The sequence below is a fragment of the Scyliorhinus canicula genome, chromosome 1, assembly GCF_902713615.1.
Source record: "Scyliorhinus canicula chromosome 1, sScyCan1.1, whole genome shotgun sequence".
NCBI lineage: Eukaryota > Metazoa > Chordata > Chondrichthyes > Carcharhiniformes > Scyliorhinidae > Scyliorhinus > Scyliorhinus canicula.
The window spans coordinates 285,926,447-285,943,937 of NC_052146.1; the positions used below are offsets into that span (position 1 = coordinate 285,926,447).

General features: G+C 44.9%; 1 protein-coding gene across 1 annotated transcript in view; it reads left to right on the forward strand.

Moving 5' to 3' along the window:
• Window positions 1–17,491, forward strand: part of cebpz (CCAAT enhancer binding protein zeta) — a 50,217-nt gene that overhangs the window by 25,445 nt on the left and 7,281 nt on the right. The window contains 7 exon segments of the mRNA XM_038814556.1: window positions 175–205; window positions 208–227; window positions 9,893–9,995; window positions 12,232–12,300; window positions 13,622–13,688; window positions 16,687–16,787; window positions 16,969–17,029. Of these exon segments, the coding sequence (XP_038670484.1) occupies window positions 175–205; window positions 208–227; window positions 9,893–9,995; window positions 12,232–12,300; window positions 13,622–13,688; window positions 16,687–16,787; window positions 16,969–17,029 (452 nt within the window).

The window sequence follows — 17,491 nt, forward strand, 5'->3', positions numbered from 1 at the left end:
AAAAGGTAATTTTGCACAATTCATCAAATATATCTATTGAAGCATAAATAACATGGGTACTTACCTTATTTAAATGTTGGAGAAACTGTTTCTAAATGTGCATGAACAGAAAATAGTTTTCTAGAAGTATGTAAAGTTTATTTACATTCATTAAATTTTCTTGTTTCCTCCCAGTTGAGTGAACATTTCCACCCATCCGTCGCACTCTTGCAACAACTATCCTGCAGGTAAGATACATAAATTTATTATGAGGTAGGCTGTTTTACCTATCTTTTACCTCAACAAAATTGTTCTTCAGTTACTTATCAAATTTGGAATTTCCTTGCAAAACGACACCTGGAATAGTTGTTTCAGTTGCTAATTTGTCACACCAGTATTTCTTTTCCAAATGTCACTTCCCCTTCCTGCAGTTTCACAGATCACCAAACCTCTTGGCGTCACCCAGAAGACAATTCTTGTGTGTTTGTTGGCAAATTACGCTTGCAGGATGTCATCCTGCAGCCAATCTAATCTAGTTTAAATACATAGTCATAGAGATTTAGAGCACAGAAAAGGCCCTTCAGCCCATCATGGCTGCGCCAGACTAAAACAACCACCTAACTATTCTAATCCCATTTTCCAGCACTTGGTCCACAGCCTTGTATCCCTTGGCATCGCAAGTGCACAACTCAATACTACTTAAATGTTACGAGGGTCTCTGCCTCCACCACCCTTTCAGGCTGTGAATTTCAGACTCTCACCACCCTGTGGGTGAAAAGGTTTTTCCTCTCATTCCCTGTAAACCTTCTGCCCCTAACCTTAAATCTATGCCCCCCATGGTCTTTGACCCCTCAACCAAGGGAAAAAATTTCTTCCTGTCTACTTTATCTATGTCCCTCATAATTTATACATCTCAATCCCCGTCAGTCTCCTTTGCTGCAAGGCAAACAATCCCAGTCGATCCAATATGAAATGAAAAAATGAAAATCGCTTATTGTCACAAGTAGGCTTCAAATAAAGTTTCTGTGAAAAGCCCCTAGTTGCCACATTCCAGCGCCTGTTCCGGGAGGCTGATACGGGAATTGAACCGTGCTGCTGGCCTGCCTTTGTCTGTTTAAAAGCCAGCAATTTAGTCCTGTGCCAAACCAGCCCCAATATGTCTTCATAGCTAAAAGTCTCCAGCCCAGCCCAGGGGCTGGTTTAGCTCACTGGGCTAAATCGCTGGCTTTTAAAGCAGACCAACAGCACGGTTCGATTCCCGTACCAGCCTCCCCGGACAGGCGCCGGAATGTGGCGACTAGGGGCTTTTCACAGTAACTTAATTGAAGCCTACTCGTGACAATGTGATTTTCATTTTAATTTCATTTTCATCCTGGTAAATCTCCTCTGCACCCTTGCATCTGCTATTGTATCCCTCCTATAGTGTGGATTCCAGAACTGCACACTAGCTGTGGCCTAACCAACATCTTATACAGTTCCAGCACAACCTCCCTGCTTTTAAATTCTATGCCTCGGCTATAAATACAAGTATATCATATGCCTTCTTAACCACTGTATCCACCTGCCCTGCTACCTTAAGGGACTTGTGTACATTCAGACAACGGTCCCTCTGATCCTCGGTGCTTCCCAGAGTCCTGTTGTTCATCATGTATTCGCTTGCCTTGTTTGTCCTGCTGATGTGCATCACCTCACACTTATCTGGATTGAATTCCATTTGCCACTGTTCAGCCCATCAGACCAGACCGTCTAGAAACTCCTGTAATCTAAGGCTATCCTCTTCAGTATTTACCACCCCACCAATTTTCGTATCATCTGTGAATTTATTGATTAATCCTCATACATTCATATGTAAACCACAAACAACAAGAGCTCCAACACTGATCCTTGCGGGACCCCACTGGACACAAGCTTCCAGTCAGAAAAGCACCTCTCAAGCATCACCCTCTGCTTCTTGCCACTCAGCCAATCCTGGATCTAATTTTCCAAACTTCCTTGGATTCCATGGGCTCTTACCTTCACTATCAGTCTCCTATGTGGAACTTTATCAAACGCCTTGCTGAAGTCCAAGTAGACTACGTCAAATGCATTGCCCTTATCCATACACCTGGTCACCTCTTTGAAAAATTCAGTCAAGTTGATCAGACGTGACCTCACCTTAATAAAAGCACGATGACTGTTCTTGATTAATGCCTGCCTCACCAAATGCATATTAATTCTAACTCTCAGAATTGCTTCCAAAAGTTCCCCCGCCATTTTGAGGTCAGAGTGACTGACCTGTAGTTTCCTGATTTATCCCTTCCACCCTTCTTGAGTCAGGACTATCCACCAGTCCTCTGGCACGTCTCCTGTGGCCAGAGAGGAATTAGAAATTATTGCCAGCACCCCTGCTATTTCTTCCCTTGCCTCACTCAACAGCCTGGGTTACGTTTCATCTGGCCCTGGATATTTGTCTACTATTAATCTGCCAGACTCTCCTCTCTGTCGATGTTCATTTCTTTATTACAGCCTCACGGCGACAGGGTCAAGCGTTCAATACTGACTGTGGGTGACTGTGGAGTTTTGCACATTTCCCCCCCTAGTCTGTGCCGGTTTCCTCCCACAGTTCAAAGATGTACAGGTTAGGTGGATTGGCTGTGATCAACGCACAAGGTTATGGGGATAGAGTGGGGGGTGGGCCTAGGCAGAGTCTCCTTTCAGAGGGCCGGTGCAGACTCGATGGGCCAAATGGCCGTCTTCTGCACTGTAGGGATTCTACTGATTCTATTACAGTCCTTCCGCAGAAGGTGAAGTCACACGGGATCAAAGGTGAGCTGGTAAGATTGATACAGAACTGGCTCGGTTGTAGAAGGCAGAGGGTAGCAGTGGGTGGGTGTTTTTCTGAATGGAGGGCTGCGACTAGTCGTGATCCGCAGGGATCAGTGCTGGGACCGTTGCTGTTTGTAGCACATAGATAGATAGAATTTACAGTGCAGAAGGAGGCCATTCGGCCCATCGAGTCTACACTGGCTCTTGGAAAGAGCACCCTACCCAAGCCCACACCTCCACCCCATACCCAGCAGCCCCACCCAACACGAAGGGCAATTTTGGACACTAAGGCCAATTTAGCATAGCCAATCCACCCAACCTGCACATCTTTGGACTGTGGGAAAACTGGAGCACCCGGAAGAAACCCACGCACACACGGGGAGAACGTGCAAACTCCGCACAGACGGTGACCCAAGCCGGGAATCGAACCTGGGACCCCGGAGCTGTGGAGCAATTGCGCTAATCACTATGCTACCGTGCTGCCCCGATTGATTTGGAGGAAAATGTATTTGGTCTGATTAGTAGGTTTGTGGCCAACACAAAGGTTGGTGGAATTGAGGATAGTGATGAGGATTGTCAGAGGATACAGCAAAATGTAGATTGGTTGGAGACTTGGGCAGAGATATGGCAGATGGAGTTTAATCGGACAAATGTGAGGTAATGCATTTTAGAAGGCCTGATACAGGTGGGAAATATACAGTAAATGGCAGAACCCTTAAGACTATTGATAGGCAGAGGGATCTGGGTGCACAGACACAGATCACTGAAAGTGGCAACGCAGGTGGAGAAGGTAAGTCAAGAAGACATACGGCAGGCTTGCCTTCATCAGCCGAGGCATTGAATATAAAAATTGGCTAGCTATGAGGAGAGGTTGGATAAACTCAGTGTGTTTTCACTGGAACCATGGGGGTTAAAGGGCGATCTGATTGAAGTCTACAAAATTTGAGGGGCATAGACAGAGTGGATAGTCAGAAGCTTTTTCCCAGGGTGGAAGAGCCAATTATTAGGGGACGTAAGTTTAAGATGCGAGGGGCAAAGTTTAAAGGAGATGTCAAAGGGATTTATTTTACATAGAGAGTAGTGGGTGCCTGGAACTCACTGCCGGAGGAGTTGGTGGAAGCAGGTACCATAGTGACGTTTAAAGGACGTCTTGACAAATAAATGAATAGGATAGGAATAGAGGGATACGGACCCCAGAAGTGTAGCAAGTTTTAGGTTAAACGGGCAGCATGGTTGGCGCAGTCATAAAGGGCCAAAGGGCCTTTTCTTTGTTCTGTATTCTCCCTGATTTCTAAACCCACACCGTACCTGTTACTAGTGAATGCCAATACAAAGTATCCATTTCAATCCGACCGTCGTTTTCTGGCTCCACACACAAATTACCACTGTGGTCCGCAATGGACCCTATTCTTTTTCCCTAGTTATCCTTTTACCCTTTAATGTACTTTTAAAACTGTCGTAACCTAGGACTGCCGAATCCTACGCCGTCGGGGATCTGGTCTTCCCAGAATCCTTAAGGGAATGCGCGGCTCCCTCACTGAAGGGGTGGAGTTATCTCCGGCTTGCGGTATACAATAGGCAAGGCCAAGAACCGGACGGCACTCACTGAGTACTGTAGCACTTGCGTGCACTCTCTGCTTGTAAATAGAAATAAACTTCCAGTTTCATCTTGCAACTGGTTGTGGACTCTTTTCTTTTCACGGATATAATATTGGCAACGAGGAGCAATACCGGTCCCCTGTTGACGCTGAGGCCTTCATGCTCAACCACTTCCCGAGACTCAGTTGCAAGTTAGGACCCGCAGTGCAGTCCCTTGCAATGCCTCTGTTTGGCTGCTTGTACACGCTTGATGTCGGAATTGAAGACCAGGCCCAATATGCAGAGGGCATGCGCTACCATTTTCCTGCCAATAATATCACCTGAAGACAACACGCAAACAGTGATCTTGCTGACTATGTGCAGGGCTCAGAAGTATGGGATTATCCAATACCTCTCATACTCGATACGTCAGACACCCGCAACTTCGCCCAGCTTGTGCTCGTTGGGCGGCATTTTAGCCCACCTCCCTCTGTGATCGTCCAGAGATACCGTCTTAATATGACGGAAAACGCCCCGGGTGAGTCCCTGACTAAATTCATCACCCAACTACGGAGGCTCGCTGAATTTTGTATATATGGGACCTCCCTCAGATGCGTTATGGGATCACCTTGTTTGTGGCATCAGCGATGCTGAGACCCAGAGACGGCTCTTGGGCGAGCCCACTTTGAGAGGTGCTCCAAATCACCCTGTCTCAAGAAAGCGCTGAGTCCAGCAAGAGATCCAAGGAATGGAGGTCAACCCCTGGCGCACGGATCTTTGTGTGTTCTCTTTCTCCCCCCCCCCCCCCCTTACCGGTCGGGCAGGGGACTGGCCAATGGTCAATGATCAACCAGAGCCTTTTCCTGAGCCAGCGAAAGATGATGTCCTTCCGTGTGCAGTGTGGGGCTGCCGCGGGCCCCCACTGTACCGGCGCCAGCCCAGGGACAGGGCCTGTCACTTAGACACTCCAAGAGAAAAGGAAGCTGAGATGCATCTCCTTTGCCTGACGGCGCCTTACGTGGTCCCCAATTGCATCCCTGTGAAGGTAAATGGGCATTGGCTACACATGGAACTGGATACTGGGGGGGGGGGCTAGTTTGGCTACATATACGGAGGAGCAACAGCGGGGTGGTGAGACATTGACTTTGGTGTCCACCTCGGTTCGTTTGGCTACATATACGGAGGTGCAATTGCAGATCATAGGGAGGGTGTGGACCCCTGTTGTTTATGGCCATCAACCGGCCCAACTCCCTGCGATGGCCCCAACCTCCTGGGGCGCAGTGCTTGGACTGGCACTGCATCCTACAAGTGGGGTCCGGTGGGCTAGTCGAGGTGCTCGGGAAATTCCGCAGTTTTCCAGCCCAGTCATGGGACCATCCAAGGCGCCGTAGCTAAAATCCACGTCGACCTGGAGGCTCAACCATGTTTTTTTCAGGCACGGCCCATACCCTGTGCTTTGGTGGATAAGTTGAACATGGAACCTGGCTGCCTGGACATTATTCCGCCTGTATGTCTTTCCAGTTAGGTGGTACCGGTATTCCTGGTTCTCAAACCAGATGGGATTGTATGCCTCTGCAGCTACTACCTCCAGATTGGACTTGTACCATGGCCTACCGCGGGTTGTGGTATACCTTGATGATGTCCGGTCGCGGACGCGACAGAACATGAACATTTGCAGAATCTAAAAGCAGTTCTCCAGTAGATTTCAGAGTTTGGCATCTGCCTGCGGCAGGTGAAATGCATATTTCACACCAAGAAGATCATCTACTTAAGATATCGCGTGGACCGTGACAGGTTGCACCGGTGGAAGACCAGGTGCGCGCCATATAGTTGCCCCCCCCCCCCCCCCTCCAATGGACACAGCAGAACCCACTCATTTCTGGGTTTGGGGAATTACTATGGTAAATTCGTACCGAACCTGGAGGTGACACTGGCCCTCACCACCTTTTGCAGAAACACCAGGACTGGTTCTGGGGCGCAGTCCAGGTGGCAGCTTTTTGTTGCAGCTTTTTGTTAAATCAAATGGCAACTATCCTCAGCTAGCATTTTGACCCACTATGAACCGGGTAAACCCCTGATAGTCACTTGCGAGGCATCGCCTTACGGGATCGAGGTCATCCTGGCCCATCAGGTGCTGGATGATAGAGAACGGCCAAGCGAATTAGAGTCCCTGACAGCAGCTGGGCACAAAAACGTAAATGGTAAGGAGGGTTTTCGGAGGTCTTCGGAGTGAAAAGCTCCACCAATATGTCTATGGTCGCCACCTTGTTCTCGTTACAGATCACAAACCTCTTCTGGGCCTATTTCGAGAAGATAAGACTATGCTGCCCATCACATTGGCTTGCATCCAGTGATGGGCATTGCTGCTTGCCACTTACAATGAATCACCAATCTCTCCTGAGCCTATTTTGAGAAGATAAGACAATTCTGCCCATCCAGGGAAAGGGACTGCTGCTCGCTGCTTAAGAGTACTCTTTTGGGCATCAGCCAGGGACTCGTATAGCACATGCCAATTTATGGAGCAGGTTGCCCCTTCCAACTGACATCTCTCTCTCTTCTTTCTCCTCCTCCTGCTCCTCAGGCGGATGCAATAGTGGCCATGTTGAACTTTATGGAGTCTCTACTGGTCACCGAGTCTTTTCTTAGAACAGTACAGCACAGAACAGGCCCTTCGGCCCTCGATGTTGTGCCGAGCAATGATCACCCTACTCAAACCCACGTATCCACCCTATACCCGTAACCCAACAACCCCCTCCCCCCTTAACCTTACTTTTTTAGGACACTAAGGGCAATTTAGCATGGCCAATCCACCTAACCCGCACATCTTTGGACTGTGGGAGGAAACCGGAGCACCCGGAGGAAACTCACGCACACACTGGGAGGATGTGCAGACTCCGCACAGACAGTGACCCAGCCGGGAATCGAACCTGGGACCCTGGAGCTGTGAAGCATGTATGCTAACCACCATGCTACCGTGCCCCAAAGGCATTGCAAATTGACCCTGGCACATCAGTCCATGGTGGGTGTGATTCCTTGTGCTCCTAGATGGCCAGCATCGACAGTGTCGGGAACTACGGGCTTTTTTCTTCCAGGATGTCCGAACTTAGTATTGAAGATGGCATCCTACTTTGGGGCACACAGGTCATGATCCCAGCTAAAGGCCAGGCACTCGTGTTACGAGACTTGCACAATAGGCACCAGGGGCGATGAAGATACTGGCATGGCACGGAGCTATGTTGATGGGTGGGACTCAATTCAGACATCGAGAAGCTGGCCTCAACAACAGGAACACCAGCAGCTCCCTGCCGCTGCGTTTTTTCCACCATGGGGAATGGTGGGCTATATCTGGGCCCGGGCACACTGACTTGCTGGCCCGTTCATGAACTCAATGCTCCATTCTAAATTGTGGGGTCCATCGGTATTATGGGACCATAACCTCACGTGACAGTGGGGAAAATGCATTTCTCTTTCTCCATGCATGGCATCCTGGTCCTTGTGATGGACAACTGGGCTCCTTCACGAGTGCAGACTTTTAGGCAGTTCTTAAGGCCAATGGCATCCGGCATGTGAAGATGGCTCCCTATCACCCAGCGTCCAAAGGGTTGACTAAGAGGGCCATCCAGACTTCCAAAAGGGCCTCCCCGAGCAGAAGACGGGCTCATCAGACAACACGCTTAGTCGATTTTTTGTTTATGTACCAGACCATGCTGCGTACCGTAACGGGTGGCTCCGGCAGAGCTGTTTATCGGCTGTGCGACTCCCACTCACTGGGGTATTACTCCCGGATACGCGGTGAAGGTGCGCAGTTCCCAGGATTAGCAGGTATGCGGCCCTGCCCGTAAGTGCTGGCCTCTTGTTTCTGAACTGGAAACGGGCCTCCTGAAGCATCTGCGGGAGCCGGACATACTGGGACCAGCTTTCCACCTGTCGGCCACAACGTTCCAGTCGAAAACGGAGTTCTTCAGCTAGATTATACACCACACGGCCACCGACCCATCTTCCCATGTTCCGCTTGCACCAAAGAGGGTTCATCAGCCCTCTTCCTCAGTTTCTCCCTCCTCCTTGGCGACGGACGTTGGGGTGGGTGAGAGGGATGTCATAACTAGGCCCTGCCTAAGCCTAACGGTGACGGGGGCTCTGGTCCTTCCGAGAATCCTGAGGAGAATACCACAGCTCCGCCCCTTCAGCCAGGGAATATCTCCAGCTTCCGGTATAAACTGGATGGACGAGAACTGGCCGGCACTCACTTGGTGGATAAGCACTTGCTGCATTCTCTGCTTGTAAACTAGAAATAAACTTCCAGTTTCACCTCGCAACTGGTGGACTTCCATCCTTTGGCGGACATAAAAAAAAATTAGGATTTAACTTATTTACCTGCCAGTATCCTGTCACGTGCCCTTTTGCTCTCCTAATTTCCTTTTTAAGTTTCCCCTTGCACATCTATACGCCTCTACGGCTTCTGCTGTTTGAGCCCTCTCTATTGAGCCCTCTCTGTCTGCCATAAGCTCCTTTTCTTTTCTTTTTATCCAGTGCTGTATCCCTGTATCACCGGGTTCATAGTTTTGTTGGTTCCCATCCATTTCTTTATTGGTCTTCTTGATGCATCCCACTGTTCTGTCACAGATTTACTTAAATGTATCTGCTCTCAGGCTACTGGCCAAATCATATCTGGTCTTATTAAAATCGGACTTCCCTCCCCAGTTCAGAATTTTGATTTCAGACCCATCCTTGTCCTTTTCCACAACAATCTTCAATTAACGGAGTTACGATCGCTGTCTGCATAATGTTCCCCCACTGATTCCTCAACTTCTTGCCTGGCTTCATTAAGTTCAGGACTTCCTCCTCTCTCTTGTCGGACTTTCTATTTACTGGGTTAAAAGTTCTGCTGAGCGCATTTTAAGAATTCCGCTCCCTCTAACCCTCTCGCACGATGAGAGCCTTAGTTAATGTTGGGGCAGTTGAAATCCCCCACTATCACTACCATATTACATTTACACTTCTCTGAAATTTGCCTACACATCTGCTCTTCTATTTCTCTATAGAAACACTCCCAACAAAGTGATTGCTCCTTTTTGGTTTTTAAGTTCTACTCTTAAGGTTTCATTTGAAGAGCCCTCTTAAGATGTCGTCCCTCCTGCTGCTGTAATTGTTTCCCTGATCAAAATTGCGACACTCCCTCCTGTCTTACCACCTTCCCTGTCTCCTTTCATTAAGGTTCACTCGAGAGTGGTCATAAATGGGAATCTTGGATGATGTATCCCATCTGTGGCCCAAGGACACTGCTAGCAGTTGTAGTCTTTCGCTTTTCCCCTCTCCCGCAGATTTGTTTGGAGATTTTTTGATAGATCTGTTTTCTTGCTTAAACTGCTTTATAAACAAATTTCTACAGTTTTGATTTTGTTAGGTGCCAGTTTACTCTTTAAACCAATTTTGTGAACATTGCCCACTTGTTACCTTTCACTGGGTTTATGAAAATTATATCTGTTGTGAGTTGGAAAAATAAACTTGTTGCTTGTATAATTTCTGGTAGGGTAACCAGATCCAATATTCCGGAGACCCTCTGCAGGATTTCACATTAATGAGATTTCTTGATCGTTTTGTGTACAGAAACCCCAAACAACACAAAGGAAAAGGTAGGCTCTGTTTTTGTCATTGTTTAGAAAAAGAAGTGGTGTTTTATATATCATTGCATAACGTATTCTTCTACGAGTACTTTCTTGAACAAAATCCCTCAATGTGTGATTATATAATTGTGACATAATGCGCAGAGGTCTTGTGACGCAGTGGTAGTGTCTTTTCCTCTGTGTCCAATTCTCCAGGTTCATCTCCCACTTCAGGACTTCATAGCCTCTGAAGGTGTGTTCTGAAAGAGATAGCTGAGGAGATTGTGGAGGCATTGGTGGTGATCTTTCAGGAATCGCTGGAGGCAGGAAGGGTCCCAGAGGACTGGAAAGTGGCTAATGTAACACTACTGTTTAAGAAGGGAGGGAGATAGAAGACGGGAAATTATAGGCCGGTCATTGGTAAGGTTTTAGAGTCCGTTATTAAAGATGAGATCGCGGAGTACTTGGAAGTGCATGATAAAATCGGACTGAATCAGCACGGCTTTGTCAAAGGGAGTTTATGTCTGACAAATCTGTTAGAAATCTTTGAGGAGGTAACAAGGAAGTCAGACAAGGAAGTTAGACAAAGGAGAACCAGTGGATGTAATTTATTTAGATTTCCAGAAGGCCTTTGACAAGGTGCCGCAGAGGCAATTGTTAAATAAGTTAAGAATCCATGGCGTTACGGGTAAGATCCTGCCATGGATAGAGGATTGGCTGACTGGCAGAAGGCATAGAGTGGGGTAAAGGGGTCTTTTTCAGGATGTCAGCTGGTGACTAGTGGTATGCCTCGGGGATCTGTCTGGGACCACAACTTTTCACAATATACATTAATGATCTGGAAGAAGGAACTGAAGGCACTGTTATAAGTTTGCAGATGATACAAAGATCTGTAGAGGGACAGGTAGTATTGAGGAAGCAAGGGGGTTGCAGAAGGACTTGGACAGGCTCAGAGAATGGGCAATGAAGTAGCAAATGAAATACAATGTGGAAAAGTGTGGGGTTATGCACTTTGGAAGGAGGAATTTAGGCATAGACTATTTTCTAAATGGGGATATGCTTAGGACATCAGAAACACAAAGTGACTTGGGAGTCCTTGTTCACGAGTCTCTTAAGGTTAATGTGCAAGTTCAGTTAGCAGTTAGGAAGGCAAATACAATGTTAGCATTCATGTCAAGAGGGCTAGAATAAAAGACCAGGGATGTACTTTTGAGGGTGTATAAGGCTGTGGTCAGACCCCATTTGGAGTATTGTGAGCAGTTTTGGACCCCGTATCTAAGGAAAGATGTGCTGGCCTTGGAAAGGGTCCAGAGGAGGTTCACAAGAATGATCCCTGGAATGAACAGCTTCTCGTATGAAGAACGGTTGAGGACTCTGGGTCTGTTGTAGTTGGAGTTTAGAGGGATGAGGGGGGATCTTATTGAAACTTGCAGGATATTGCGAGGCCTGGATCTAGTGGACGTAGAGAGGATGTTTCCACTTGTAGGAAAAACTAGAAGCAGAGGACACAATCTCAGACTAATGGTACGATTCTTTAAAACCGAGATGAGGATGGTGAATCTGTGGAACTCTTTGCAGCAGAAGGCTGTGAAGGCCAAATCACTGAGTGTCTTTAAGACCGAGATAGATAGGTTCTTGATTAATAAAGGGATCAGGGGTTATGGGGAGAACGCAGGAGAATGGGGATGAGAAAAATATCAGCCGTGATTGAATGGTGGAGCAGACTTGATAGGCCGAGTGGCCTAATTCTGCTTCTGAGTCTTATAGTCTAATATGGCCAAGGAGCCTGTAAATCCATCCAATATGCCCGATAGCAGGTAGCAAGAGCAGGAAGGTTTCCTGGTCAGCCATACTGCAGAATGCAATGGCAAACCACTGCAGGACTTTGCCAAGCATAATCATAAACCAATCCAATGGATGTCCATGGTCACCAACACCCTCTTAGGGGATAAATTCACTGTTGATCATCATCTGGAATGGGTGCTCCTATTGGCAAAAAAAAAGGCCTAAAGTAAACATGAACAACATGTTAAGATCAGATCAAATAATACGCAGCAAGAGGAGTTGTATGCTCTGAATTTTCTTTGCCACTGGAGACAGAATGTTTTATCCTGTTGTTTTTTTTGAAAGAGTAACTTCCTAGACATTTATGTTCTTATTGTCCTTACAGGTTTGTCTTTTCCTGTCATTCACTTTCATATGTACATTTGATTACATTCTTCGATGTAGATTAGTCTTTTGACAGAATGTGTTTTTGTTATTGCAGAAAACACTGACAGTATTGTGATGCAGCCTAAACAAAAACTTCTGCTGAATGATGTGCGCAACCTGCCAGGTAATTAATTAAGGAAAACGGTAATTCCAGCAATGGAATAGAGTCATTGGCCTTGTATATTGATACTATCAAAAGGTATTTTGAGAATATACTTTTATTTTCCTTCACAGCTCTTTCTATTCAAAGGCTTGGCACAATGCAGCATAGTAACATTCATAGAACTTACAGTGCAGAAGCAGGCCATTTGGCCCATCGAATGTGCGCCGGCCCTTGGAAAGAGCACCCTACCCAAGCTCATGCCTCCACCATATCCCCAAAACACAGTAACCCCACTTAACCTTTTGGACATTAAGGGGCAATTTAGCATGGCCAATCCACCTAACCTGCACATCTTTGGATTGTGGGAGGAAACCGGAGCACCCGGAGGAAACCCACTCTGACAAGGGGAGAAAGTACAAACTCCACACAGACAGTCACCTGAGGCCAGGACTCTGGAGCTGTGAGGCAGCAGTGCTAACCATTGTGCCGCCGTGCCGCCCCCAACATCATCATACTAAGCCATTTATTATAGTTCAGTTGTGCCAGTCGGTGTCAATATTTTCTACAGATTGAAAATATCGATTTTCTAATAATGCATTAACAACCACCTCCCCCAATAACTTGGTATGTAGGTGCATTGCAGTGCGATGCTGAGTGATACAAATCAAGGAGTTACAGGTCTATATTGTGTTAACTGATTTTAGCTGGCAATACTTTTTTTTAAATGACCATTTGCGCATGGTGGCACAGGGAAATTAAACTATTCCCCATGATTAGGATGAACGGGAAAGGCTACCTCATTGACCGTGCTGTAATTGGGTTTGGATAAATTGTAGAGATGGGGAAGGAGCATGGAAAAATATTTATAGGTCACAACATGAAGTCATATTTTCACAGTAACTTCATTGCAGCGTTAATGTATGCCTACTTGTAACAGTAAAGATTATTATTATTTTTGTAGCACCCACTAAATCATGTTTTTCATGAGTGACTTATAAATTTTAGTTGGTAAATTTGGACTTGGGATGGTCACTTGTGAATGAAAATGAAGGGGATGCTTGGAAACATTTTGGAATTCAGCAGAATACATCATTGAACCAAGATCAATTTAGGCAAATCTGATGTTTCTGAAACCACATGGATTAAAGCATAGTTTTGTTGCGTTAGTATGTTTAATCTGTTTACATCTTTAAAGCCACTACTATTTAATTCATGTTTTATTCAGAGTTAGCAAATTAGTCTCAATCTGATCTATCTTTTATTCCAGAATTTAAATGATTAACTTGTAGTCCTGGGTTCTGGAATGGAACTCTGATATTGCTATGGTTTATAATATTTACAGTGAATAGTCAGAGGTATATTGAACGTGAGGAGAGCCAGATCCCAGTGGATGAAATATTTTTCCACAGGTAAGATAGTTATTTTATAGCATTTGGATTTTATTAAAATTTGTGAAATTGCACGTACCCGACAAAGATCAATTAATACACAAAAGCGTGCACATTTATCTAGCTCTTCGCAAGACTAAAATCTTGGGCGTGCTTTACAAGGAACAATGGAGCAAAATCAAAAGCACAGTTGAAAGGACTTACCACAGTGCACATTTTCTCCTCATTCCATTAGTTCAGTAGCCTCTCCTCCGCTGTCTGGCTGAGTGTGACTTCCCTTGCTTGGTTCCTTTCTTATCTTTCCGGTTGTAATTTGAGAATCTCCTGTAGTGGCTTGTCTTTCCAATCTAGCGCTGTTATATATCGTACGCAGATCTATCTTTAGCCCCTTCTTATTTAACAAATGTTGCACCTTGAAGACATTACAATCCCTACAGTGCAGAAGGAGGCCATTTGGCACATCGAGTCTGCACTGAACCTCCAACAAAGCACCCTGCCGAGACCCACTCCTTCCCCTATCCCCGTAATCCACTTAACCTTTTTGGACACTAAGGGGCAATTTAGCCTGGCCAATTCACCTAACCTATACATATTTGGACTGTGGGAGGAAACCGGAGCACCGGAAGAAACCTATGCAGACACTGGGAGAATGTGAAAACTCCGCACAGTCCCCAAGTTTGGAATCGCACTAGGGTCCCTGGTGCTGAGACAGCAGTGCTAACCATTGCGCCGCCATGTCTGAAAGATTCCACATGTACACTGATGACATCTTGTTGTAAAATTGCTTCATCACCTCGGCTTTCTATCTGGTGTATTTTCATTACCCGCATTTCACAAATGTTTCCAACGATGGATCCTCTCGAGTACTGACTGAATCCCTGAGAAACATTCTATTGTGTTGAAAAGTTAAAAGATTGTTTTCACGCAGCAGGTACAACCATACAAAAATGTAATTTATCAGAGTTTAAAAAAATTTCTTGTATGTTTATTACAAGTAAAAGTACTTAAATCGTAGCTTTTTTGTCACTGCTCCTTTGATTTAACGTATAACGGGAGCAGGGCTGCTGGCAATAAGAACACCCGATTAAACAATTAAAGCTCCAATTCCAAATTGAGTATTTGGGACTAAACTCTTTCCTAACAGACACACTCCTCTCGTGCACTCCTCTTGCTCGTTCCCACATGCGCACCCGCACTCGCCTCTTTCTTTGTAACATTTTTCTAATTTTGTAGATTTGCGGAAACCAGTTCAGGAAATCCTGCTCTACACCATTAATGGGCGTACTTTCATTTTCTGGGCCTCCGTAATCCTGCTCTTCTCTTTCTCTTATGCCATTCGCTAAAACCTATATCTTTGACCAAAGTTTGGTCCTCTGTCCTGATGTTTCCTCCTTGATTTGTATTGACCAATTACACTCTTGTGAAGTCCCTTTCAATACTTCATTATGTTAAAGGTACAATATAAATGGCAGCTGTTTGAATATGGTTAAAATATTCAGTAACTGAAGTTGGTAAATCTTAATAAATGGGTACATATTATTATTATTATATTTATTATTATTACAATCCCAGACGAGACCCCAACAGTGGCTAGGATACTGGACTGAAACATTAATTTTGTTTTTATTTTTGTAAGACTATGCGGGAAGAATACCTCTCCGGGAGTGATCGCACAAAGAAATAGAGATTTGGTATTTCAAAACACAACTTTATTATTAACACAATATTAAACTCTTTAGCAGCGCACTTGAAAATAGCTTACAATTATCCCTTAAACAGTACTACTCGATACAGTAAATACCATACCCTTAATTACTATCTCTATTCCCAAATAAACAACAAGAAAGGAAAAAGAACATTCGGCTCTCAATACATTCGAGTGGCACAGAGTAATACCTGCTTTCCAGAACAGATTTGGCTCCTGTTAGAACCCCAGCAGACTCTGGCTGGTTCAGAAATTTGTTTCAACTGGGTTGTCTCAGCTTTTATCTTGTCCTCAGACAAGTCTTCTCCGCTTTAAATACTATAACCTTTTTTGTAAACAATCCTACTGTGAGAGCAAAAACGTTACTTGTGGTTTAAAAGGTTAGTCAGATCTGAACTGAACTCAAAAAGCTTTCTCAAACTGTGAATGCTTAAGCTCATCTACCAAAGCTGGAAACAAATTAACTCCCCAGGCTGAATACATATTAACTTCCCAGTGACGCCCCCGAGCCGAACAATATTGCATTAGCCCAGGCTGTTTTTACTCTGACCAGTTTCACCTCTGGCTCCTAAAAGCTTTCTGATCTTGCAAAACAAGATTATTTTAAAAACTTGTCTACTGCAGTCAAACACACTCTCTAACCCCCAGGTTCTTAACCCTTAAATTGCGAAATGTTTATAATCCATACATCTAAAATCCTGCATTCATCAAGGGGGGAGTGCAGAGTTTGATACTTGTGAATCCTTGGTTTATATCCTATGCGAGAATGAAATCCGTATAAAATCGAGGTAATCCACGACAAACTTTATTCTGTTTTTTTATTTGATCATGGAATGTGGGGTATTGCGGGCAAAGCCAACATTTATTGCCCATCCTTGCCACAGTACAATGGGTAACAAATCTTTATATTTCTTCCAAGGTAGTTGTTTCAGGTGGCGCATCTTGTTCTGTTTCAATCGTATTTTACTCTGCCTTATTCTGCTGAACCATGCCGTAAATTACAGATTACAGGATGTTTAATGAATCCGCATATAAAGATGATCTGATTAGAAAACCTCTTATTTTAAGAATATATAGCTAATTTAAATTTTTAACTCAATGATAGCCATGTGCAACAAAGGTTTGGCAGCTATTTTTCAACATATGGCTATTATTTAAACTAGAGGTTCAGCTGGGGTAGGTTGAATGTAAAGACTAGGTCATGATCAGTTTGAATCTGAATTATTTGATTCCAATGGCAACAGAGCTAAAGGAACATTAACAGTTGTGATGTTTAAAGTGCCTAATTATCTATTGGATTTTAACTTTATTCAGGTATTACAAAAGACTTGATGCATCGTCGAAACTGCGAAGATCCAGAGGAGAAAACGAAGTTTTGGAAGATGTGGATGATGATGAGTTTGAGCAGCTGCTTGGTAAGTGTTATTAAATCAAATATTTAAATATATCTTGAAGGTGTGCTGTTGATCATACGGAGCCAGGCAATATCCATCATCGATGGTTCTTCCCATCAATGATTAATGTTAACACATTTCGCAGGTTTGAAAGTGAAGTATGAAACATTTTGTGTTCATCTTGTACGTTTTACCATTTCAGATTACTATGAAGGAGAAAAATCTTTTGAAACATTCACTGATGGCACTTTAGATTTTGCGAGGTAAGGTTTATTTTATTATACCATTACAGCTAATAAAAAAAACATTGCCTGTTTTCAGGAGAGATGTATTCTGTGTGCCCAGTGTTTTGGCCCATTCTTCTGATTGCCTATCTGTTTGACAAAATAATTCTAAACCCTGTCGTTCAGAAGATGTTGAACATTTAGACTTCTAAAGACATTTGATAAGGTCTTTCATAAGAGATCTGAACAAGTTCTATACCCACTTTGAGCAGTCGGCCAATATATCAGTGCCACCCGCCCCCAACATCCCTGGACACACCCATACTCATATTACAGCCTCCGAGGTAAGAGCTGCCTTCTTGAAAGTGAATCCACGGAAAGCGACGGGCCCCGACGGAGTCCCTGGGCAAGCACTCAGAGCCTGCGCAGATCAGCCGACGAGTGTATTCGCAGGTATCTTCACCACCTCGCTCCTCTGCTCTGAGGTCTCCACCTCCTTCA